The 21,125-nt window shown below is 38.4% G+C and overlaps 2 protein-coding genes across 4 annotated transcripts in view; one reads left to right on the top strand and one right to left on the bottom strand.

Moving 5' to 3' along the window:
- Positions 1-1,107, bottom strand: LOC147313918 (gap junction delta-2 protein). Its single transcript, XM_086262738.1, has one exon. It carries the CDS (start codon positions 1,105-1,107, stop codon positions 1-3), a length of 1,107 nt encoding a protein of 368 aa, XP_086118864.1.
- Positions 1,108-4,918: 3,811 nt separating this feature from the next.
- The window catches only part of LOC147313917 (vascular endothelial zinc finger 1-like), a 38,036-nt gene continuing 21,829 nt past the window's right edge, over positions 4,919-21,125 (top strand). For all 3 annotated transcript variants that reach the window (XM_086260659.1, XM_086260658.1, XM_086260657.1), the window contains exons 1-2: positions 4,919-5,032; positions 10,802-11,559. In XM_086260659.1, coding sequence (XP_086116785.1) covers positions 5,000-5,032; positions 10,802-11,559 — 791 coding nt within the window. In that variant the 5' untranslated portion in view covers positions 4,919-4,999. The remainder of the gene's footprint in view (positions 5,033-10,801; positions 11,560-21,125) is intronic.

Here is a 21,125-nt window from a genome sequence, read left to right as displayed (position 1 = left end):
TCATAGCCAAGACTTCCTAGTCCATCCCAGCCTGGCCATATTAGCCAGTTTAACTTTTACTTTGTCTTTGCTGTCTGGACTTCTCTTGGAGGTGCATTCCACAGTTGAGTCTGTTTCAAACGAGATAGCTGGGGCATGTCCAAGTAGGCTTCCTTTCTTTTCCTGGGCCATGGTTGCTTGAGTCTGCAGAAACACCTGACCCCTCACAGAATGCCTGAGTTGCAGCATCAGGGGGTTATGGTTTGAGTATAATTTGACAGGATTCTGCTCCTGACGGCAGCAGGTGGAGCAAGCTGAGCAGAGTATGCGAAAAATATAAATCCACCCCAGGTAGTGGAGCTCTGCAATGTTAAGGATGAAACAGCCCAAGCTGATGCTGAACATAAAGTTCAGGAAGATGGTCTTCTCAGTGGCACGTGATACAAAGCAGTCTGTACGAGTAGGGCAAGGATACGAGTCACAGCGATACAGGTGAGGCACTTCAAACCCAAACAAGAAGTACTGGCCGACCAGGAAGGTGATCTCCAGTACAGATCGTAGTAATACATGAAGAATGTAAATAAGAAGAACCTGGTTGGACTGCTGGGTGGGGTCCTCTCCCATTTCATCATAAGCTTCTTCCAGAAGGCTTTTCTTTACATCTTCCCTCTCACTTGTATTCCATTCCCCACTGTAATGAGGGTAGTAAGTGGGGATGTTGACCTTTATTGCTTCCATGCCATCTTTCCTAATTTCCCCGGACCTTTGTTTGGGAACTCTCTGGGATAGCAGCTGTGTCCTCTGGCCATCAAGCTTCTCATCCTTGGCAATCTTATGCAGTACAAAAACTATGTAGAAAATAGATGGAGTAGAGACGAGTACAATTTGGAAGACCCAGAACCGTAGATGTGAAACAGGAGCAAATGTGTCATAACAGACGTTGTTGCATCCAGGCTGTTGGGTGTTACAGGTGAATTTGGACTGCTCGTCACTGTAGACAGCATCACCCACCAAGGCTACCAGCAGAATGCGGAAAATGAGCAACATAGTGAGCCAGATCTTGCCTATCACTGTAGAGTGGTTCTGGACCTCAGACAGAAAGCGACCAAGTATGGACCAGTCACCCATGGCTTAATCTTAGACAGAAAGTAAAAGGGGCTATTAATAATAGGACAACTTAGGGTGTACTCAGACTAGGTTCAACTGACTGAAGTAATATATACTAGCTTAAACCTATTGCCAATTTCTTGGTAAAATGATAAGCAGTAATATTATTCACTGATGAAGACTCTGATATGTAGCTGAAAACTCTGGAAAATATATTAACTTATATTAACTCACTACTGTATATATTACATTATAATATATTATATATTAGATTTTAAATACATTATATATACAATAAAGCATTTGCCATGTAAAAACACTTTTTTGTTATCACTTAACAATTGAAATATATTTGTTACAGTCAAGTTTGTTGAAGCATCTCAGGATCACAATTATGCTTTTAGAAACATCTGTTTTAGAGAGCAGAAAGAGACCTTCCAACAGTTCTGAGTGGTTTGTCACCGTAACTAAGTTCATTTATTGAAAACTGTATTTAGGTACAAATTTGAAGAACTTACACTTAAATATGAAAATATCTAAATATGTCTTAAATATGTACTTAATGTGTTAATTTCTACTTCTGCTGCACTTCATTTCAGAGGGAAATGTTGTGCATTTCTCTTGTAACATGGTCGACTACAGTGCAGCCTATGTAGCAACTCACCTTCATAAACTCATCTCCATATTTGCTGTGGGAAATGGCTTTGTGTGTTTCACAATTGGTCAGCCAATCGCTGTGATTGGCTTGAGTTAATTGAGGGCAGGTGTATCTGACTGTACTCATAATCTACACTGTTTATATTCCACACTGAAAACAGTGCTGTCATATTTTTCTGTCTGCAGGTATGTGCCCCAGACTCAAGATGGCTTAGATTAAAACAGTTTATAGTAATCATTTGCTGTTATTCTGTGAAATATATAATTAATATTGGTGACTGTCAGCCTATTACGTATAGGGTGTTGAGTCTGGGGGGACAACTGCTGTTCTCTGTTGAAATTTGGACTGTATTTTTTATTCCGTTTTGCAAGTGGGACACTGAACTGTTTCATTCCCCAACTTTTATGTGATGAATATAGTACCTGGGAGTATTTTTCATTGATCTCAGTGATGTGACTATTGTTTTATATTTTACAATTTTCTGTCTATCATCTTTGCTCTTAACTGCAGCTGTCAAACCTAGAATCTTTGTATAAAACTCTCAGTTTTATTAGTTTAGGGCTAGGGTTAGGGTTTTTTGGAAATTTAAATTTACAAGCAGACAAAAATTTAAAATAAAATCAAATGGCCAAAGGTTTTTGTTTTATCTGTTTTACATCTTCACCCAAAACACCCAAAACCACATTACTGATCATGCATGCTCAGGCAAATCAATAAAGCATTATAGCAAATGAAGTATTGTGAAACCTAATGTCTGACACTGGTAATATTATTGTTGTATAGTAATGGTGCTTCCCCCCCCCCCCTTCAAAAGAAATATATCAAGGAACCATTCTCAACCCTAAACAGTGGATTTTACAGGAACTCATTTCAGTTTTCTTTTTTTATCTTTTTTATTCTTTTTTTTTTTTTTTTTACAGTATTTAGCTCATTATTGTTATTGTAGAAAAAGCTATTTACATATTTATCTTTACTCTGATGGTGGTTATTTTTTTCTAAAATGTTTAAATTATTTATAATCTACTGAAAGGTCTCACTGAAAATCTTTATATGAATAACAACAAATCATATAGAGAAAACTTTACCTTAGGATACCCAAATTTTGGTCATTTTCAATTTTCTTCCTGGACAATAACATACTTTTTTAGTGCATTTTTAGTAGACTCAGAGAAGTGTTAAAAAAATACAACCATGAAAAAGCAGCATTTGAACTCAATAGAATCCCATTTGAACTCACCTAACCTTAAGGTTTGCAGCATAAATCCGCATAATGTAGCCTTTACTGCACCATTTGCATGGCTATTTTTGACTTAAAATGTTGATGAATTGAATCCCGCTGAGTGTGGAAAGAGAGAACACACATTAAGCCAGTCTATCTGAAGCTGACATTGTGCTATTTTACAAAAAGGCTGGCAATGTACAATACAACAAAGCACAATGAGTGGGCTCATTTTCTGAACACCCGGGAACTGTAAAACAAAAAGCATATGGAACAGGCTGGAAAGTAAACATAATGCAGGTCTTTGCAAAGGCTCTGCTTGAACCACCTCGAACAGTACAAGTTACAGACAAATTTTGTTACTTTCTAGACTATAGCAGGTTTCAGCTGGAGTCAGTATGTTCACATCTGTTGTATCCTTTGATAGCATGCAGCAGCAGAGTTCAAAAGGGAAAAAAATGTTTTGGTTTTTGCATATGTAATCAAGTCCCAGACTCTGTAGATCATAACACAGACTCTCTTCTCTTGTCACAAGGGCCTTAACAGTGGAAATAATTGTGCTGGAGAAGTGTTCAGGAGCAGCTTCTCCGATGAATTGTGTCTTGTTCTCAAATTTGTTACTAACTTATGATTTTATACCGATTTAGAAAAAGGCTGATTTAGCTTCAGCAAAGCAGGATAAAACTAAAATACCCAGTTAGCTAAATGTGAACAACATCATAAATCAAAGTAAAATAAAATGAACTGAGTACATTTATTCAAAAATAATTGATAAGTGACCTTATAGCTAATAAAACAGAAGATTGCCTGATTTAAATTTGGCTGATTTGTTGGTGAGGTGGTCAGCACTGCTGCCTCACATGAAAATCCTGGGTTTGGATCTATTGGGCTGTTTCTGCTTTCACTGCTCTGAGACCAGTTACTCTCTGTGAGTTCTGTGAAAAAAGCTAAACATGTAAGTGAGCATTCTGTGATTTATTATAGTAAATCACAGAATGACTTAAGTTCTGTATATACGTTACACAGTAAATTCAGATCTGGAAAATTATGAATTTTGTATCGCTTTTTTGCAACACTCTTGGCCTTTAATGGCCTTTGGAGTGCAGTGAAAAGAATTTTTATAAGTTTTTAGCATTTGGCAAGTAAATGGTTGATTAATTAGAGGAATTTGTGCCATGTTTGATTTCAGACTCAACTATCAATTTTGGATTAAAGGCCTTTACACACTGAGCGTGTAACAAAAAAACAACATGAACTTCCAAATTTTCTGGATCTGAATCCGTCGCTCAATGTCGCGCTTTTGTGAAAAGTTGATCCTCAAAAAACGCACTGTGAAACAAAGAATGAAGTCAACATCAAGCAAGATGAGTTGGTCCTGATGCTTGTAAACAAGAAAAGCTAGAAATGAAGATTCTGGGTTCACTCAATTCCCAAGTGAGTGAATTACCTACTTCACTCACTTAAGAATTTTTTAGGAATAAAAAGAATTGCAATCAACATCTATCAGAACCAGCTTTACTGACCAGTAGTTATTTATGGTCAGTAAAGCTGATACTAGCCTGGTTACTTATTAGTTCTCAATGTAACATAATAGAAAACAGACAATATTTACAATAGAAACATATATTGCATATTTATGTTTATGGTGCAGTTGTGCAGGGGGCAGAGATATTGGATTAAATTATGGAATAAATAAGGGATAGATAACTTGTTATTTGTTACTATTAACAGTACATATAAAGACTGAGAGAGAAGGAGAGAGAGATATAACGAAATAGTCCGTACAGCACAGTTTGATTCAGCAGCACGTATGTCACATGTTTAAGTACATCTGTCTTGTAACATTTTTTTTTCAGTCTCTAGTGACAAAATATATGTGAACTATATGAAAGGGGAATTGTTTAAAGTAAAGTTTAAAAAAAGTATATTGGACTTGATTTAGTCCTTGGGGTTACAGGAAGTTGTCGCTGCCATATTTAGCTGCTTTGTTGTAGATTCCTTATAGGCTTCCTTCAGATTTTAGCCCAAGTGTTGCAATGGAACCGAGCTGGAGTACGTTTTTATTTCAAGTAAGTGGCACAGTCTCCATAAACGTTTGCCATAAAGCGTAAATATTGTTTGCTAAATGGGTTTTATCCGTTTCTGAAATTACTAAGAGTTAGCCAAGAAAAACAAAGGTGTTAGCGATACCCTGCTAGATAGCTCCGCTGAGTGGTTTCCTGTAACGAACTGCTAACTAGCTTTGTCGAATCCAAGAGCTCCAGACTTTGTGTTGCCAACTTAGATACAGTATAGTCTTGGTATCAGTTAAATAGCCAGAAATCTGTGTCGGTTCATAATTTGCGATTTGTACCATTTACAGCTTAATGGTCACATTATGTGACTATAAAGCTAATTTGTAGCTCGGATTTTGGTGATGCGCGCGCTAGCAAATTAGCTTTAAGCAAAGCTTTTGCTATTGTATATAGGTAAGCTAAGCTAATAGGCTAACGGATTCGCTAACCAGACACTTTTCCCGTGTGCACCGTGGCTATTGCAATAGTACAGAGGGTTAACAAAGCAAGAAAGCGGTGGGGAGCTTAAGCTCTTGACTGGCCCCGTTAACAAGAACGGAGCTAACCCTAGCACTATAACTAAGGGGCTACTTAGCACGCCAAGAGAAGTGATTAAATCACATTCAAGGCTCCAAACGTTACCCTTTATCTTATCAATGATCAATAGCCACGACTTGCAAACTAGAAAAATAAACTATAAAGTCATCTGGTTCATTAGTTTTGTAAGTAAGTTCAGAATCAATTCACATGCTGTTTGATCATTTAATCTTGTTTTGAGAAACGAAAAGGAGGTTGTAAATTGTATATAGTCTATATGCCGAATAAATTAAGTTTTATGAAATAATCCCATATTATAGAAGGTCGGTGTTTAATTTTTGCTTAATTTTTACTGTCCGCAGTCAACTTTGTATCTGTTTAAGTATAACTGACACGCACTATTTTTATAGTGTATCATGTTCTCTGAACAACTGGTATTAAATCTACACTTTGTGTACATCTTAACTGCAAAACCTTAAGAAACCCTGCGCCATAACCTGATATTTTTTTTCTAGTCTTTTCATGAGATCTGAATATAAACAGCAAGACAATATTTACCTGCATCAATATAAGATTTGTAGACATGCCAACAGTTTTTCAAATAGGAGTCTTACCATAATTAATCTATACATTGTATTAACAGTGGCAGTTGTACAATTTTTTTTCCATTATCTTATTTAATGATGTTTAGCTTAGAAGATTTGTATAAATATTTTTTTGGAGCAGCATGATAGAGCAGCTGGCAAGCAAGCTTTATTTGTCACATACACAATCATACAGAGTACATGGGTCTATCCAGGACCCTTACTGGATACCCGCTCCAAAGGTGTGTAGTCTTACTACTACACTATCCAGCAATCTACTCTACTTGTTGTTGCTCGGAAAGGAGGAATTTGGCCGACCCATGCCAATTGCTAAAATGCTAATACAAATGCGGTACTAAATAGTCATGATAGGTAAAGTGAGCCTTTGTGAATCAGTGAAATAGTCAAAGCAATTACGCTGCGATTGTGCCAAGGTTTTAAATCAGTTCTACAGCCATCTTGACAGGGACACCTGCTGGCCATTGTGGCTATGATCACATATTGAAAATTATATTTGGTGATCATTGCAAAATTCTAAACAAAGCTATATACTATACCAGGGTTGCAGCAGAAGTCACCTGACATTCGTTCACACCACAACAAAATCAATCACATCAACATAAAAAACATAAGCACACAATATGCAGACTCTTGCATCCTTCATTGCACTTTGTTCTTTGCTTTTAGTTCTTATTAGCTAACATTCACACACATACTCTGAGGGATGCATCGGAGACCAACTTTGGGTTATTAACTTTCCCAAGGATATTTGGCATGCAGACTGCGGGAGCCAGGCATCATTGATGACCGGCTGTACCTCCTGAGCTACCCCCCCCCCCCCAACTTGGCAACCTGTTGGTCATGTTGAGAAATCTGATGGCTTGTAGAATAAATTTCATTTGAACCTGCTTTTTCAATATCAATAATTATGATCAATGTATGTTTTGGAAAACTCCTTATACAACACAGTAAGAAAAGTGTTCAAATATTGAAAGAGTTAAAATAGTTAAATAATGTAATGCCTATACTACCCCCTCGTATTGTGTTAATTAATTCAGTGCATCCAGTTCATAAAATAAAATGTATTGAGAAAAGGTTGCTAATTTCTATTTATATTTTGATAAGTTTTGAGGATTTGAATGTTGCCTACTTTATTAGGTAAGTTAAGCATAGGCCACAGCAATCAGTGTGGAAGATGTTTGATGCTGATAACGCTTACGGAAATTTAAAATGAATAAGAAAAGTATCAATGGCTATATTTGTCATATGTAAATGTTTGTATAGAAAAATATTAGTTTTCAAGTTGCTTTCAGGCTGGGTTGGCTTTCTGTGAGTTTGCAGTGTCATCAGGTTTTGCTCTACATTGTCAAAAACAGCCACGAAGCAGCAGGTAAGCCACCGGGATGAATTGCACCAAAATCTGAGTTAGCTGTGATCACATGATGTGGGGTTTTGGACCGCACTTTGGAACAGTGTTTCAAAACATTTGTGGTTTATAAGCTTGACACAGGGTTGAAATGTCAGTGTTGATGGTTACTTCCTTTTTTGTAAAAAAAAAAAACATGGCTGGGAGCGCCAGTGCGACCAGCCGTTTGAGTAAAAAAGAAAAAAATCTCCGCAACTCTGAAAGTCTCTGTGTGGTCAACAACAGACACACATTATATCATATCATATTTTAAGTTAAAATTTCAGCTCAGCGAAGAACTTTGATCACAGGAACTTTTTCAGTACCATATTTTTTTGGACTGTAAGGTGCACTTAAAATACAGACTTCATACAAATGTGTGCCTTATGTATGAATTCCGGTTGTGCTTACTGACCGCGAAATGATTTTATGTGGTAACTGGCACTCAAAAATCTGTCAAAATGTTTTAAGTACAACTTTGGTAAGCTTTGAAACCGCACCACTTGATGGGTTGTTCACGCATTATGGCTACAGTAGTCGGGAGCCTCACAGAGTAATATGTACCATGCCTCAGCATAATATTACCGTTAGGGCTGGGACATATTATACCGTTCACGGTAATACCGGTACAATGATACACAACGATAAGAAAATAAAATTTCACGATAGAATTTGGGTAAAACGCGCATGCGCAGTTCCTTGGTTTTCATATGCACATTGCCGAAAAAGCATGGCGGCAACGGAGAATGAGAAGGGGGAAAAACGGATTGTTGAGTGAAACAGATGACCCAGAATCGGTTTGTAAAAATGGTGCAACTTCAGTGATGTGAAACTGGTTTGGTGTTTGTCCATCAGAAACAACACTGGAATAGAGCAGCTGTGATAGAATACAGCATTAATGAATCAATGGTACAGAAGTGGAGGAAGCAAGAAGAATGAGTTGAGTAAAGTTGGACTTACCTGACTGCTTTGTTTCGCTTAATCTGCGGCGCACTTTATGGGCCGAAAAATACTTTTTTATTTGGCACACTGCAGTTTAATGTTGCAAAGCACCTCTTTTTAACTTTAGTGGATATTATACATGGTTATGCTCAGGATATTTCAGCCCATTTCTACTGGAAATGCCTTTTGGTTAAACTTTAAGCAAGGAATTTGCATTTGCACATAAATGCACATTAAAAAAAAACAGCTGCTTGTTGAAAATAAATTGATGGGGTTTTTTTGCGCTAGTAAAGTTGTGGAGTTATATTTTGTATTTTGTCTCGCATTAATTATATCGTCAGTTATATCGTTATTGCAAATTTTCAAATGTGTATATAGTGATAAATATTTTTGGTCATATCGCCCTGCTCTAATTACTGTATTGTGTGTATGTAAGGACCCCAAAATGGCACCTTTTAAGAGACATGCTTACAAAGCGGATTTCAAACTAGAATGAGTTGAGTAAAGTTTGACTTATCTGACTGTTTGGTTTTGCTTAATGCGCCTTATAATCCAGTGCACCTTATGATCCAAAAAATATGGTAACTTATGTTTCTTGTAAAAATGTGCTCCAAATAAAGAAGTTTGTTGACAAGCTTGTTAGTTAATCATATACAAGTCAATATTGCCTGTATGGACAGCAATTTTTTTTTAATTTTTTTTTTTTTTTATAAAGTGTACATTTAAATCTGCGGTGTTAAACGATGCAGTTGAGAAATTCGGGTGCACCTAAGAAAAAAAAGTTAGGCACACCAGTGCAGGGCATGCAGTCTGACAACATCACATTTTAGTACCTGCTCAGATTGCTTGGAACACCCATTCGAGCAGGTACTATTTTAGTACCTAGTACCAGGTACTATGACCTAATTGGAAAAACCTGAAACCTGTGGTAAATATGTACCAGTGACTGTAGAAAAGATTGCCGACTTGGTTGCACTTCTTCCCATTATACAAAAATGAAGCCAAAATGTCCTGTTTGTGGAAGCTGCCATGTTGCACTTTTGAAGCCAGAATCTGCGCAGTAGTGACTTGAGGTGTAGTGGCTGCCTCGTGCTCCTGCCCACACACCCGCACACATACATTTAGTTTTAGTTTCATTTAAGTTCAATGATTTTTTTTTTGATTATTTTTTTAAAATCAAGCCAAAGCTTCAGTTTAATTATTTCATTTGTCATCTCATCCGATAAGTGCTGCAGATAATCACCAGAGCAGAAAATGTTTGTATCATCAGCAAATGGTACCCTTTTTTTTTTTTTTTTTTTTTTTTTTCTTTTTTTTTTTTTACCGCTTTGAACACTTTACAAATGTCATTAATGTATAAGTTTAAGAATTTGGGGCCTAAAACTCACCCCTGCAGTACACCACAAGCAGTGTCCATACGTAAGGAGCAACAACCATTTAATTTCACAAACTCCTTCCTGTCTCTTAAAAAACTCAAACCCAATTTAAAATTACCCCCTGGTGTCCTTTATTTCAGTACAATAGCACATGTATGGCTTTAGTTTTTGTTGGTTTTTCCCCACATACTGTATGACCTTAAAAATCAGTAGTAGTAGTAGTAGTAGTAAAAAAGGCTTTTACTGTGAAAACCACAAACATATTTAATAAACCTTTTACTCCTCAGCCGTAAAAGACTGATGGGGTATTGTCGTCGCCCTACTAGGCGGGCAGCATGAGCACCCAAGTTTGTGAATGTGAAAACTCAAGAATGAAGTCACCTAGGTTTTTCACCATATGTCAGGAGTGGGCAACTCCAGGCCTCAAGGGCCAGTGTCCTGCAGGCTTTAGATATCACCCTGGATCAACACACCTGAATCACATGATTAGTTCATGTGTTTGATCAAAGACGCATCTAAAACCTGCAGGACACCGGCCCTCGAGGCCTGGAGTTGCCCACCCCTGCCATTGCTGCATTTACTAAGTTTCAAATGAATTCGAAGTCACATTTTCTGAAAATCTTATGAATGTGATAACTCGAGAACAAGGCAGCGTAGGATTTTTAAATTAATACCGATAGGCATGTCTACAAGGAGGCTATAGGGTAGCACTGGTGGTCATCAGTATTTTTTTTTTTTTTTTTTTTTTTTTTCTTTATTTTTTGAAATTCTATTTATTAATGTTTTTTAATTTGTAGCATTTCTATGATCCTCATGACTGTTAGAGTAGATACACAGTACTTTCTTAACTTTACTAATCCTTGATGATATGTGTATCTATTAACATAATTTTCAAAGGTCCTCTTCTTGATTTTTATTTTGTTTTATTTTGTTATTACAGCAGGCCAATGAGGCTCTGCATCACCAACACCAAGTAGCTGGAAACAGCCTGTTGCCTCTTCTTAATTCTGGGACAGAGCCACCTGATCAGAAACCAGTGCTGCCAATCCCGTTGGACCAGAAACCACCTGTCAGTGCTACAGAACTTCTTAAAAACAATGTGGCTACTGGGGCTGTTGGAGGAGTTGGTGAAGTGGCTCCAGTTGCTGTGGTTAAAAAGGAACCTAAGTCAAAGACTCCCTTTATCTGTGGCTACTGCAACAAAGCTTTCCGGGACAGCTACCATCTACGGCGGCACGAGTCTTGCCACACTGGCGTTAAGATGGTGTCACGGCCTAAGAAGGCTCAGACTGCTCCTACCATGGTGCCACTCATATCCACTGTACCACGTGAGAATAGTGGAAATCCGTCATACATAACTACTGTAGCCACAGGTGTCCTGACTACAGCAACAACATCAGCATCCACAGGCACTAGCAGCATGACCCCAATGCAACACCAACAACTACAGAGCATCCCTAAAAAGCCTCCCAAGCCAGTGAAAAAGAACCATGGTTGTGACATGTGTGGTAAGGCCTTCAGAGATGTGTATCACCTCAATCGCCACAAGCTGTCACACTCAGACGAAAAGCCGTTTGAATGTCCCATCTGTCAGCAGAGGTTTAAAAGGAAGGATCGCATGACATACCATGTCCGCTCCCATGATGGGGGAGTTCACAAGCCCTACATCTGTTCTGTCTGTGGGAAGGGCTTCTCTAGGTATGTGGTTCTGATTTCTCTATTGTTATAGTTCTTCTAAATTTGTACAATTTAAGGAATCATAATTGTTACACTACACTGTTTTTGAGGGATCACACTAATAGCCAGCCCCCCAAAAAATCACTTCAATTTTATATTTCAGTTTTAGGCTGTAGACAGGCTGCTGTCGCACTGTTTTTTCCATTTGAGGGTACACACTGTTTTGGTTTTGGGTTTTTTTGGGGGGGGGGGGGTTGTTGTTGTTGTTGTTGTTGTTGTTGTTGTTTTTTTCTTTCCTTTTTTTTTTTCTCTTTTCTTCATTTACGTATTTATTTCTGTCATTATTCATGAGTGCATATGTAATATCCCAATGCCAGTATTGACAGAGGACAGAAAAATGGGGGGGGGGGGGATATGAAAGAATAAGAGGGCAGAGCAACTAGTGCAGAAAGAAAAAATTTATATCTCAAACAAGTGGCACCTAAAAAGAAAAGGGGCCTAAGCCACTAGTCTTGTGTCGGTTGTAAACGAAACTGCTCCTAGAGTCGGATCTTTGAAGTGAACAAAGGGTGTTTTTTGTTTGTTTGTTTTCTTTCTCTCACCCTCTCTCTCTCTCTCACTTTTTTTTTTTTTTTTTTTTTTTCTCGCTTCACGCCCACGTGAGCCTTGTATTTGCCGTGAACAGGGGGGGGGCGGTAGCTACACTCCCAATAGCAGGGAGAGAGAGAGCGAGGGGGGGGGGAGAGAGAGCGAGAGAGAGAGGGAAAACACTCTTCCAAAAAATCATCACAGGCCTATATGATAGAGAACGTGCATCTTCTTTTTGTTTTGCATATTTTAATTTATATTTTATTGTGTTGTGGTTTGCAGTGTTTTGTGTTGTTTCACTTTAAATTTGTTTAAAAGGAAAAAGCTGAAAATTTAAATAGAAGTTGAAATGTAAATAGTTGTTTTTTTGTATTTTATAATTTATTTTTTACATTTTATGTGGAGTGACCGGTCAAAGCGGGCACGCTTCATTTTGCGTAACTATTTCTAAATCCCTGTAAAACTGCAACCACATAAGCTAGAGCAATAATTTTTTTTTGGCATATGAAACCAGAGGAATTTCATGCCATCACCTTGTCCCAAGTCATGGTTTCCTTCCACATATGGCCTTGCAAAAATTTCCTAAAAAGCATTTGTAGCAACAAAAACATAATATTCTAGAAACATGCTTTGCCGATCCAATCAGCTGTTCATAACACTTCCTACGTTGGAATAGACGTCAGCGTGAACTATTGCATGTCTGCCATTGCCTGCCCAAAACCTGAAGTTATGTAAATGTAGTTTCTTACCTTCGGGGCCGTATAATCCTATACTGGTGCTTTTAAATCATGTTGACTTGATGCTTTTCTGTATCGTTTCTGGGATGCTTAGAACTCAAATTGCACTGCTGGAAATAGTTTATTTTGATGCACATGCTGGTTTTTGTTTTGTTTTTTTTTGCAAATTTACATTATAATATTTATTTTCGATTTTCCTGCAGTATATTAAAATTGATGTCTCCAAAAAAAAACAAACTATGAAGACACTCAAAATAAATTTCCTGTGGTGGGAAACTATGTTTTGTAACTTTTTTGTATTTACAGTTTTGAGGGACACTTAAATTTCTCGAACTAGAAATATGTTGGTTTTTTTTTTTTTTGTTTTTTTGTTTGTTTTTTTTAAAGATTTTCAATTTTTATTTTTTTTTCTAGTTTATTGCACTTTCTTGTAATTTATGTAGTTACTATAGACTTAATGCATACATATTATTAACATTTGGGATATAACAATTGTATTGATGTTTAGCAACTTGAAATGCTCCCAAAAATGGTACTACAGCATGTAAAAACATAAAAATAAGCTCTGGCGGACTTGCTCTATGCTAGGTCTTAAAGGGATAAATAAAAGCATATTTATGTATAAACATATATAAATAAAAAAAATTTTTTTTACATTAGTAATTCATTTTGTGCATAAATTTATATTGTTGCTGATAATAAATTAATTAACAAAGCAACAAAACCTGAAGAGCCGGTTGGGATCCAAAAGACTCGGCTCTTTTTAGTGAATGGAGCCGAAGCGGAGTTGAGTATGTGGGTTGTGCACACAAAAAAAAATTAACAGATCTCCACTGCCAATGCTAAACAACCTATTCTGCTATGGACTCTTCTTTGGTGTCATTTCTTGGATTGAATAATTGAAGTTTAAAGAAAGACATATTGGCAATTTAACAATTTATTCATTTAACAAACAATGGTCAAAAGCATGTGGAAGAACCATATATATCCATAACAGCCTGGCACCACCTCTTCATTCTTGTCATCAGCTTAGTTCCTGCTTGGGGATGGCATTTCATTCTTCAACCAGGATTTTTCGCAAGTCGGTCAACATTGTTGTGTATGTTACTCTGGCATGAACAGCACATCCAAGCTCATTCCACAAGTGTTCATTGGGGTTGAGGTCAGCACTGCAAGCAGGCTATTCCAGCCCCTCCAACTCAAAATTCTCTGATAAGCCCTGTTTTGTGTGGACGAGCATTGTCATCTTGGAGGATATACAGTCCCGATCACCAGTTTATGACTACTTGAAAATGGCCAAAAAATAATAATTTGCATGGTTGGATCTTAACATGGTTCCAATCTAGTGCTGGGCCATATTATACTGTTCACGGTAATACCGGTACAATGTTAGGCAACGATAAGAAAATGAAATATCGTGATAGAATATGGGTAAATGCGCAGTGCCTTTTGTTTTCATACACACATGAACGAAAAAGCATGGTGGCAACGGAGAATGAGAAGGGAGAAAGCAGATCGTTGAGTGAAACGGATGAACCAGAATTGGTTTGTAAAAATGGTGCCACTTCAGTGATGTGGAACTGGTTCGGTGTTTATCCATCAGATGCCCACCAAAGCACTTTTTTTTTTCTTTTTCTTTTTTTCTTTTTTTTTGGGGGGGGGGGGTAGAACATGCAAGCAGGCGTTGTTATTGCCGTATTTGTCAGACTAAGGTGCTCGTCATTCTTGGAGTAATCTGGGTCCTAAACTCCGTCCTCTTCAGGTCCCAAAGTCAAACGAACACTGCAGCATCACTGAGAGTTAAAAACTGTCTAAATTCTTTCATCTTTAATAAAATGATCAGCATTGCTGCTTTACCAGGTGTAACTATGAAGTTTAACATCCAGGCATCTATGAAAACAGCTAGCGACACAGCTATGTTTGCATAACAAACACAGTGAAGCTGGAGGATCAACGCTAACACTTTCCACTTTCCACTCGATAAAAGTTAACGTGAAGGTTCCTGATGGTTAGAGACAAATGCAATCTCATGGCAGGATGCTGTAAACGGGCCAAACTTCAGTTAGAAGAACAACTGAGATAATCCATCCACAATATGAGGTTAGTCATTAATATACTGCAACAACATGGGAATAGAGCAGCTGTGATAGAATACACCATTAATAAATCAATGGTACGGAAGTGGAGGAAGCAAGAAGAATGAGTTGAATAAAGTTTTATTTATCTGTCTGCTTTGTTTCGCTTAATGTGCCTTATCCTAATCCTGTGCACCTTATGGTCTGAAAAATGCGTATTTGACTTTTTTATTTGGCACACTGCAGTTTAATGTTGCAAAGCACCTCTTTTTAACTTCAGTGGATATTATACATGGTTATGCTCAGGATATATCAGCCCATTTCTACTGGAAATGCCTTTTGGTTAAACTTTCAGCAAGGAATTTGCATTTACACTGTTACATTTTTATATAGCTTTAATACACATAAAAACAGCTTGTTTAAGTGAAAATAAATAAATGGGGGGGTTTTGTGCACTAGTAAAGTTGTGGAGTTGTATTTTGTATCGCATCAATTATATCGTCAGTTATATCGTTATTGCAAATTTTCAAATACATATCGTGATAAATATTTTTGGCCATATCACCCTGCTCTAGTTCCAAGTTGAGCTCCAACGTGCAACAAGAAGAAATGGGAGTCAGATAAAACATTTTTAGGAGCATGCAATTTATTGAAAACAAGAATGAAACTGCTGATCAAAAGTTTAGGACCACACCTCCAAAAAAAAAACCCCACAGAAATTAGAGTTTCAAACATGAACTCAGTAGTGAGTAGCTCCAACCTTATTGTTGATCACTTCAAAAATTCATTTTGGCATGCTTGATGCAAGCGTTTCCATGTGGTGAGTGGAAACATTTCTCCAAGTGGTGAAGACGGCTGCACGAAGGGCATCTACTGTCTGGAACTGTTGTCCATTTTTGTAAACTTCCCTTGCAGTCTATCCCCTAAGGTTCTCAATTGGATTTAGATCAGGGGAACACGCAGGATGGTGATCCAAAAGAGTGATGGTATTCTCCTGGAAGAAGTCCCTTTTCTTGTGGGCATTGTGTACTGTAGTGTCGTCCTGTTGAGGGAAAAAAAAAAAAAAAACCCAGTGGACATAGCCTACAGCCATTTGACGCCCCTGCACCTCCTGAAGCTCCATTGTTCCACTGAAGGAAAAAGCACCCCAGACTACTATGACGCCCCCTCCACTGTGGTGCATAGAAAACATCTCAGGTTTTTGTCATGCCAATAATGTTGGGAAACCATCAGGACCATCAAGGTTAAAAATAAATAAATAAAAAATAAAAAATTTCTCATCAAAGAATAAATCCCCAAAGGTTGATTCTGTTCATCTGGATGTAGCGTTTTCAGTGGAAGAAATGTTTTGTCACTCATCCAGGTGACTTCTTCAGTCTCAGCTGACTGCAGCTTTCCCCAATCTTAAAAAAACATTACATAATGACTGAAACTAGCACCACTGAAAGAACACTGGGCTCCGAGGTCAGTTCATTCATCATAATTATGCCCACTGATCAAAGACCACTGATCAATTGCCATGAGTACCATTCACAGAGAGTTGAGGAATGGCTGCAATCATAGCATTGTAAGATGGCAAAAAATTTACCCTTAGGCCCCCTCCTCGATTCAGAGATGGTCTTTCCCTTTTCACATAACTGGCCTCCTTGACTCCACGCCTAAACCAGCATTCCTCCTTGTCCAGAATGTGTACATCCTCATTATTGAAAGAGTGTCCACTGGCCTGTAGGTGTAAATAGACTGCAGAGTCCTGGCCTGACGAGATAGCTCTTCTGTGTTCTGTCTATGTTACTCTGTTTGTGACGGGGGAACCGATCCTTGGGGTGGACCAGTTTTTGGCGCAGCGTGTTTTGGGGTTTAAAAGCCACAGAGACGCGGTGTTTAGAAGTTTGAGTTTTGAAACAGTCCTTAGATCAGACCTTACCAAAGTGTGGGGCCATTGGCGCGGTATGAAAAGGGGGGGGGGAAAAAACAAACGTTTGGACACTGCTAGCACGGGTGGCCACACAAACACAAAGCAGGAGCTGAAGCATAGCTGAATATGTTTCCAAACCAACTTCATTCTAAGCCAAAGACTAGAAAATATGGTGAAGCATATCTTCCCTTTGGTTTCACCTGCACAAGTGCCGAGGTAGGTCTCCCCTTCAGAATTGGTTTTCCCTTCGTCGGGAGCAGCACTGGGATGTTCAAATCACAGACAAACAGTATCCCACATTCTTGATTTTTAGTTCGCAAACACTTCTCATAATAACTAACTACTCCTGACATTTTTGGAGGTTTTAGCTCTTTATACAGTGAAGTTACAGTGGGATACAAATAATATCAGGCTGATCCTGCCACGATTTGTTCACCCTGTCCAAATCACGGACAAACAGTATCCTACAACTGTTTATGTTTTTGAACCCGTTTTGCACAGAGAGGCATTTTTTTTTAAAAATGCATTGACAGCAATGTTGAATATTATTACACAGGAAAAAAACAACTACACGTAAAATAATTACACCGTGATGCCTCTGCCTTTCTAAATGGAGGGACAGTGACTGCGTGTGTGTATGTAAGCGTGTAAAACTGCAGATATTCAGCTTAACAGTATTTTCTCTATCTGCCATTCTGCAATTCATCTCATGTAAACAATAACGTGGCGCACAGCGTGACGTGAAAAAAGGCACATAACTTTGACATTGCGTGACGAACTCTGTATTCCTCGTCCACACGTAAACGCAAAAAAGGAGTTTTTAAAAAATCTCAGTTTTTGGTGATTCGAAACGCCGTTTGTGTGGACGAAACAGCTGCGTTTTCAAAAATACAGTAGGTGTGGACGTAGCATAAAAGAGTTAGTAGTTTATTTTATTACTACCTGTAATTTATTGCAGTCTACTTGTATTAGCTTAATTGTTTACTAAATGTTTGAGGTGTGAAATAAACAAAATATGGGTGTGTGTGGTTGGAGGATGCGTTAGTGCGTTGGGGGGGGGCGCGAACATTTTTCTTGTAAAACAAAGGGGGGCCTAGCAAAAAGCGTTTGGGAACTACTGCCTTAGATGATAAAAACAGTTCTGAACCAGTCATTTGGAGTGATGCTCTAGCAACACTGAACTGTCAAATATGACACTGAGGTTTCTGATGCTTGATTAAACAGAACAGTCTTAAGCAGCTGATATGCGGCCTAATTTCTGAAATCATATGGTCATGAGCAATAATCAAAGTTCTTTTTTTTTTTCTTTTTTTTTTATTTAACTGGAAGAAGTTGTTTTAACCACTGCTTGAGATCTGTCAGGCAATTACTTAAACTAGACAATTTTACAAAACTAAAGAGACTTTGAAAGAAAAGTATAACTGGATGTCATCAGCATAGAGATAATGGGAATTATTATTGTAATGCCTAATGATTTGGCCTGGGGGGTAAATATTGACCAAAAAGAGAATCAGACCCAAGACAGATCCCTGAGTAGGGATGGGTATCGAAAACCGGTTCTTGTTGAGAACCGGTTCCCACTGTTTCAATTCCTTGGAATCGTTTGCCACTTTTAAAAACGATTCCCTTATCGATTCCAGTCGCCCCGAATGACGTCATCACGTTGAGTAGCGTCTTTTACCCAGTAGGAAACACGGCGCCTGAGCGGCACAAACGCTCAAAAGTTTGGTTACACTTTATGAGAAAGGATGACAACAGGGCAACGTGCAATACTTGCAAAGTAGAGATTTCATCAAAGGGAGGAAACACTACGAATATGCAAAAGCATTTGCTCAAAAAACACGCGATTGCTTTCAACGAATGTCGTGTTTTTGATCCGCTCCGGACTAGCGAAGCTCAACCCAGCAGCAGCGGTAGCGTTTCCACGTCCTCTCCCGTTAATACTGCAGGTAACTAATCAATTAGCATTGCATATTATGTTAGCGCGATTTACCTTATTACAAAACCTGCTATTACTGTGCGTTGCATTTAGATAACCATGATGAGAGAGACAGAGTCTGGCTGGCTCAGATGCTGGCAGTTCTCGCTGCAGTCTACCGGTAGCGTCTCCTTTCAGGCCAGGATAGACGAATGTCACCCAGCAGTGTCTAAGTTTGTGGTCAAAGGCTTGCACCCATTTGCCACAGCAGATGCCCCCGATTTCACTTTGGTAAGTGAATGTGTTTAATTGTAGGCAGGGACATTACTGGATATTCTTGTGTAATTGCTACAGAATAATTTATGTTAAACTTTGTTATTGCTACAGGAGAATATTTATTTTATTATTTTACATATACATTTTTTTCCTGGGGACCCTGTGACACCCCATTGAAGAGCCGTAGGCTGGATCTCTTAAGATCTCACTGTTGGGTTTGTAAGGCCATGTTACTCCTAAATTTCTATCTTGTTCAAAGAGAAGATATAAAACACAGTTCTAAGCTAATCGACTTTAGTGTTCTCCTTTTTAAAAAAAAAGAATCGATAAGAGAATCGATAAGGAATCGAATCGTTAAACAGAATCGAAAATGGAATCGGAATCGTTAAAATCTTATCAATACCCATCCCTATCCCTGAGGTACCCCACAAGGCAAAACTGTCGTTTCAGACGTCACTTGATTCACAAAAACGGCAAAAGATCTCTCAGATATGACATAAACTATTTTAAAACAAAACCAGTAATCTCAAACAGTCCTTGAGCCTATTAATCATAATACTGTGATCAATGGTATCAAAGGCAGAGGCTAGGTCCAACAGAACCAGAACTGTGTACTCTCCAGTGCAGCCATCACGATGTCACTAGACACTTAAAGTAAAGACGTTTCAGTGGAGTGCAATTTGCTAAAACCAGACTGAAAAATGTCCATAACATTATTTTTCTCCAAGAAATAGTTGTTTTGCTACTGTTTATTTCCCCAACATTTTTAACACAAAAAGCAGTTTGGATATTGGCCTGTAACTGTTTGGAGACTGATCCAAATGAGGTTTGTTTAATATTTGCTCAACAACAGCATGTTTAAAGAAGCTGGGAAGTAAGCCAGTATGAAGAGAAGTATTCATCATTTCCACTAAACAGGGGCCAATTGTCAAAGACACTAATGAAAAATGCAGCCGGTAGGACAACAAGAGGGCGTGAAGTTGGTTTCAAATGACCAAGCAGAGCCCTGATTTACTGTAATGTAACAGGAGCAAAGAAGGACCAAGTATCAAAGGAAAGCAAATTGTAAGCATGATACCGAGCACACTGTGGGGCAATATTAGACTTGATGGCAGTGACCTTATTTGGGAAGTTCTTCCCTCAGTGATGGTGTTGGTGACCGTCCTCACTCAACCTGAGCTATGACATGCTGGCTGACAGGGTCAACACACTGTTTGGCTTCAATGTCAGCTGTTGAGATTTGAGGGAGTACTAAGGCTACGTCCACACTATCTGGAGCATGTACAAACTGATATTAATGTTTTTTAGGGGTGTCAAAATTGAGAGCAATCAAAACAACTGCTATATAATGCACTCCACTATCTTTGTTTAATTGGTCACATGACTGCATCACATGACTGAAATGCATCATCGTTTTAGAAAGTCTGCGTTTTCGAGTGTCCACACTGTGATGGGACAGCTCCGTTTTGAAATGTATGCGTTTTCGAGAGCCTTTTCAAAACGCTGCGTTTTTCCTTGGGGGAAAACGCCGTCTCAGTGTGGACGGGAGGCCAAAATGGAGAGAAAACGATCGGTTTTTGTTTGAAAACGCATTAGTGTGGACGAAGCCTAAGAAAGCGACCTGGATGTCATTCGTGAAACTGTTAGCCAGACTGTTTCACGAATGTGGACAAAGATAACACAAAAGCAAGTTTCATAAAGATGTTCTCTCCTCTGTTTTACCCTCTCAAAGAAAGAGTACCTATATGGCTCTACAGTTTGGTGATATTGTCCTCTGTCAATCCGATCGTTCAGTCTGACGTCACTAGCAGTGTCTGGGCCTAAACTCTGCTGCAGGTCCATATATCAAATGATCACTGTGGCATTACTGAGAGTTAAAACACTGTCTTAAGTCTTTAATCTTTAATAAAATTATCAGCGTTCTGCTCTACCAGGTGTAACAACTGGAAACGGAATTTATGACATTTAACGGAGTTAGAAGTTGGCAGGAAGTTAGCTCGCTAGCTTCCATCGAAATACAATATAGCATGTCCTGACTGCGGCGGTTTGGAAACAAATTCAAACGTTCAGCTCTGTTA

The sequence above is a fragment of the Aulonocara sp. 'chitande type north' Nkhata Bay genome, linkage group LG14 (genome assembly GCF_057382095.1).
Source record: "Aulonocara sp. 'chitande type north' Nkhata Bay isolate Kocher_YH1m ecotype deep benthic linkage group LG14, A_spYH_male_GT1.1, whole genome shotgun sequence".
Classification (NCBI taxonomy): Eukaryota; Metazoa; Chordata; class Actinopteri; order Cichliformes; family Cichlidae; genus Aulonocara; species Aulonocara sp. 'chitande type north' Nkhata Bay.
The sequence above is the reverse complement of the archived record's forward strand: the minus strand, read 5'-3'. Positions and strand labels throughout refer to the sequence as shown.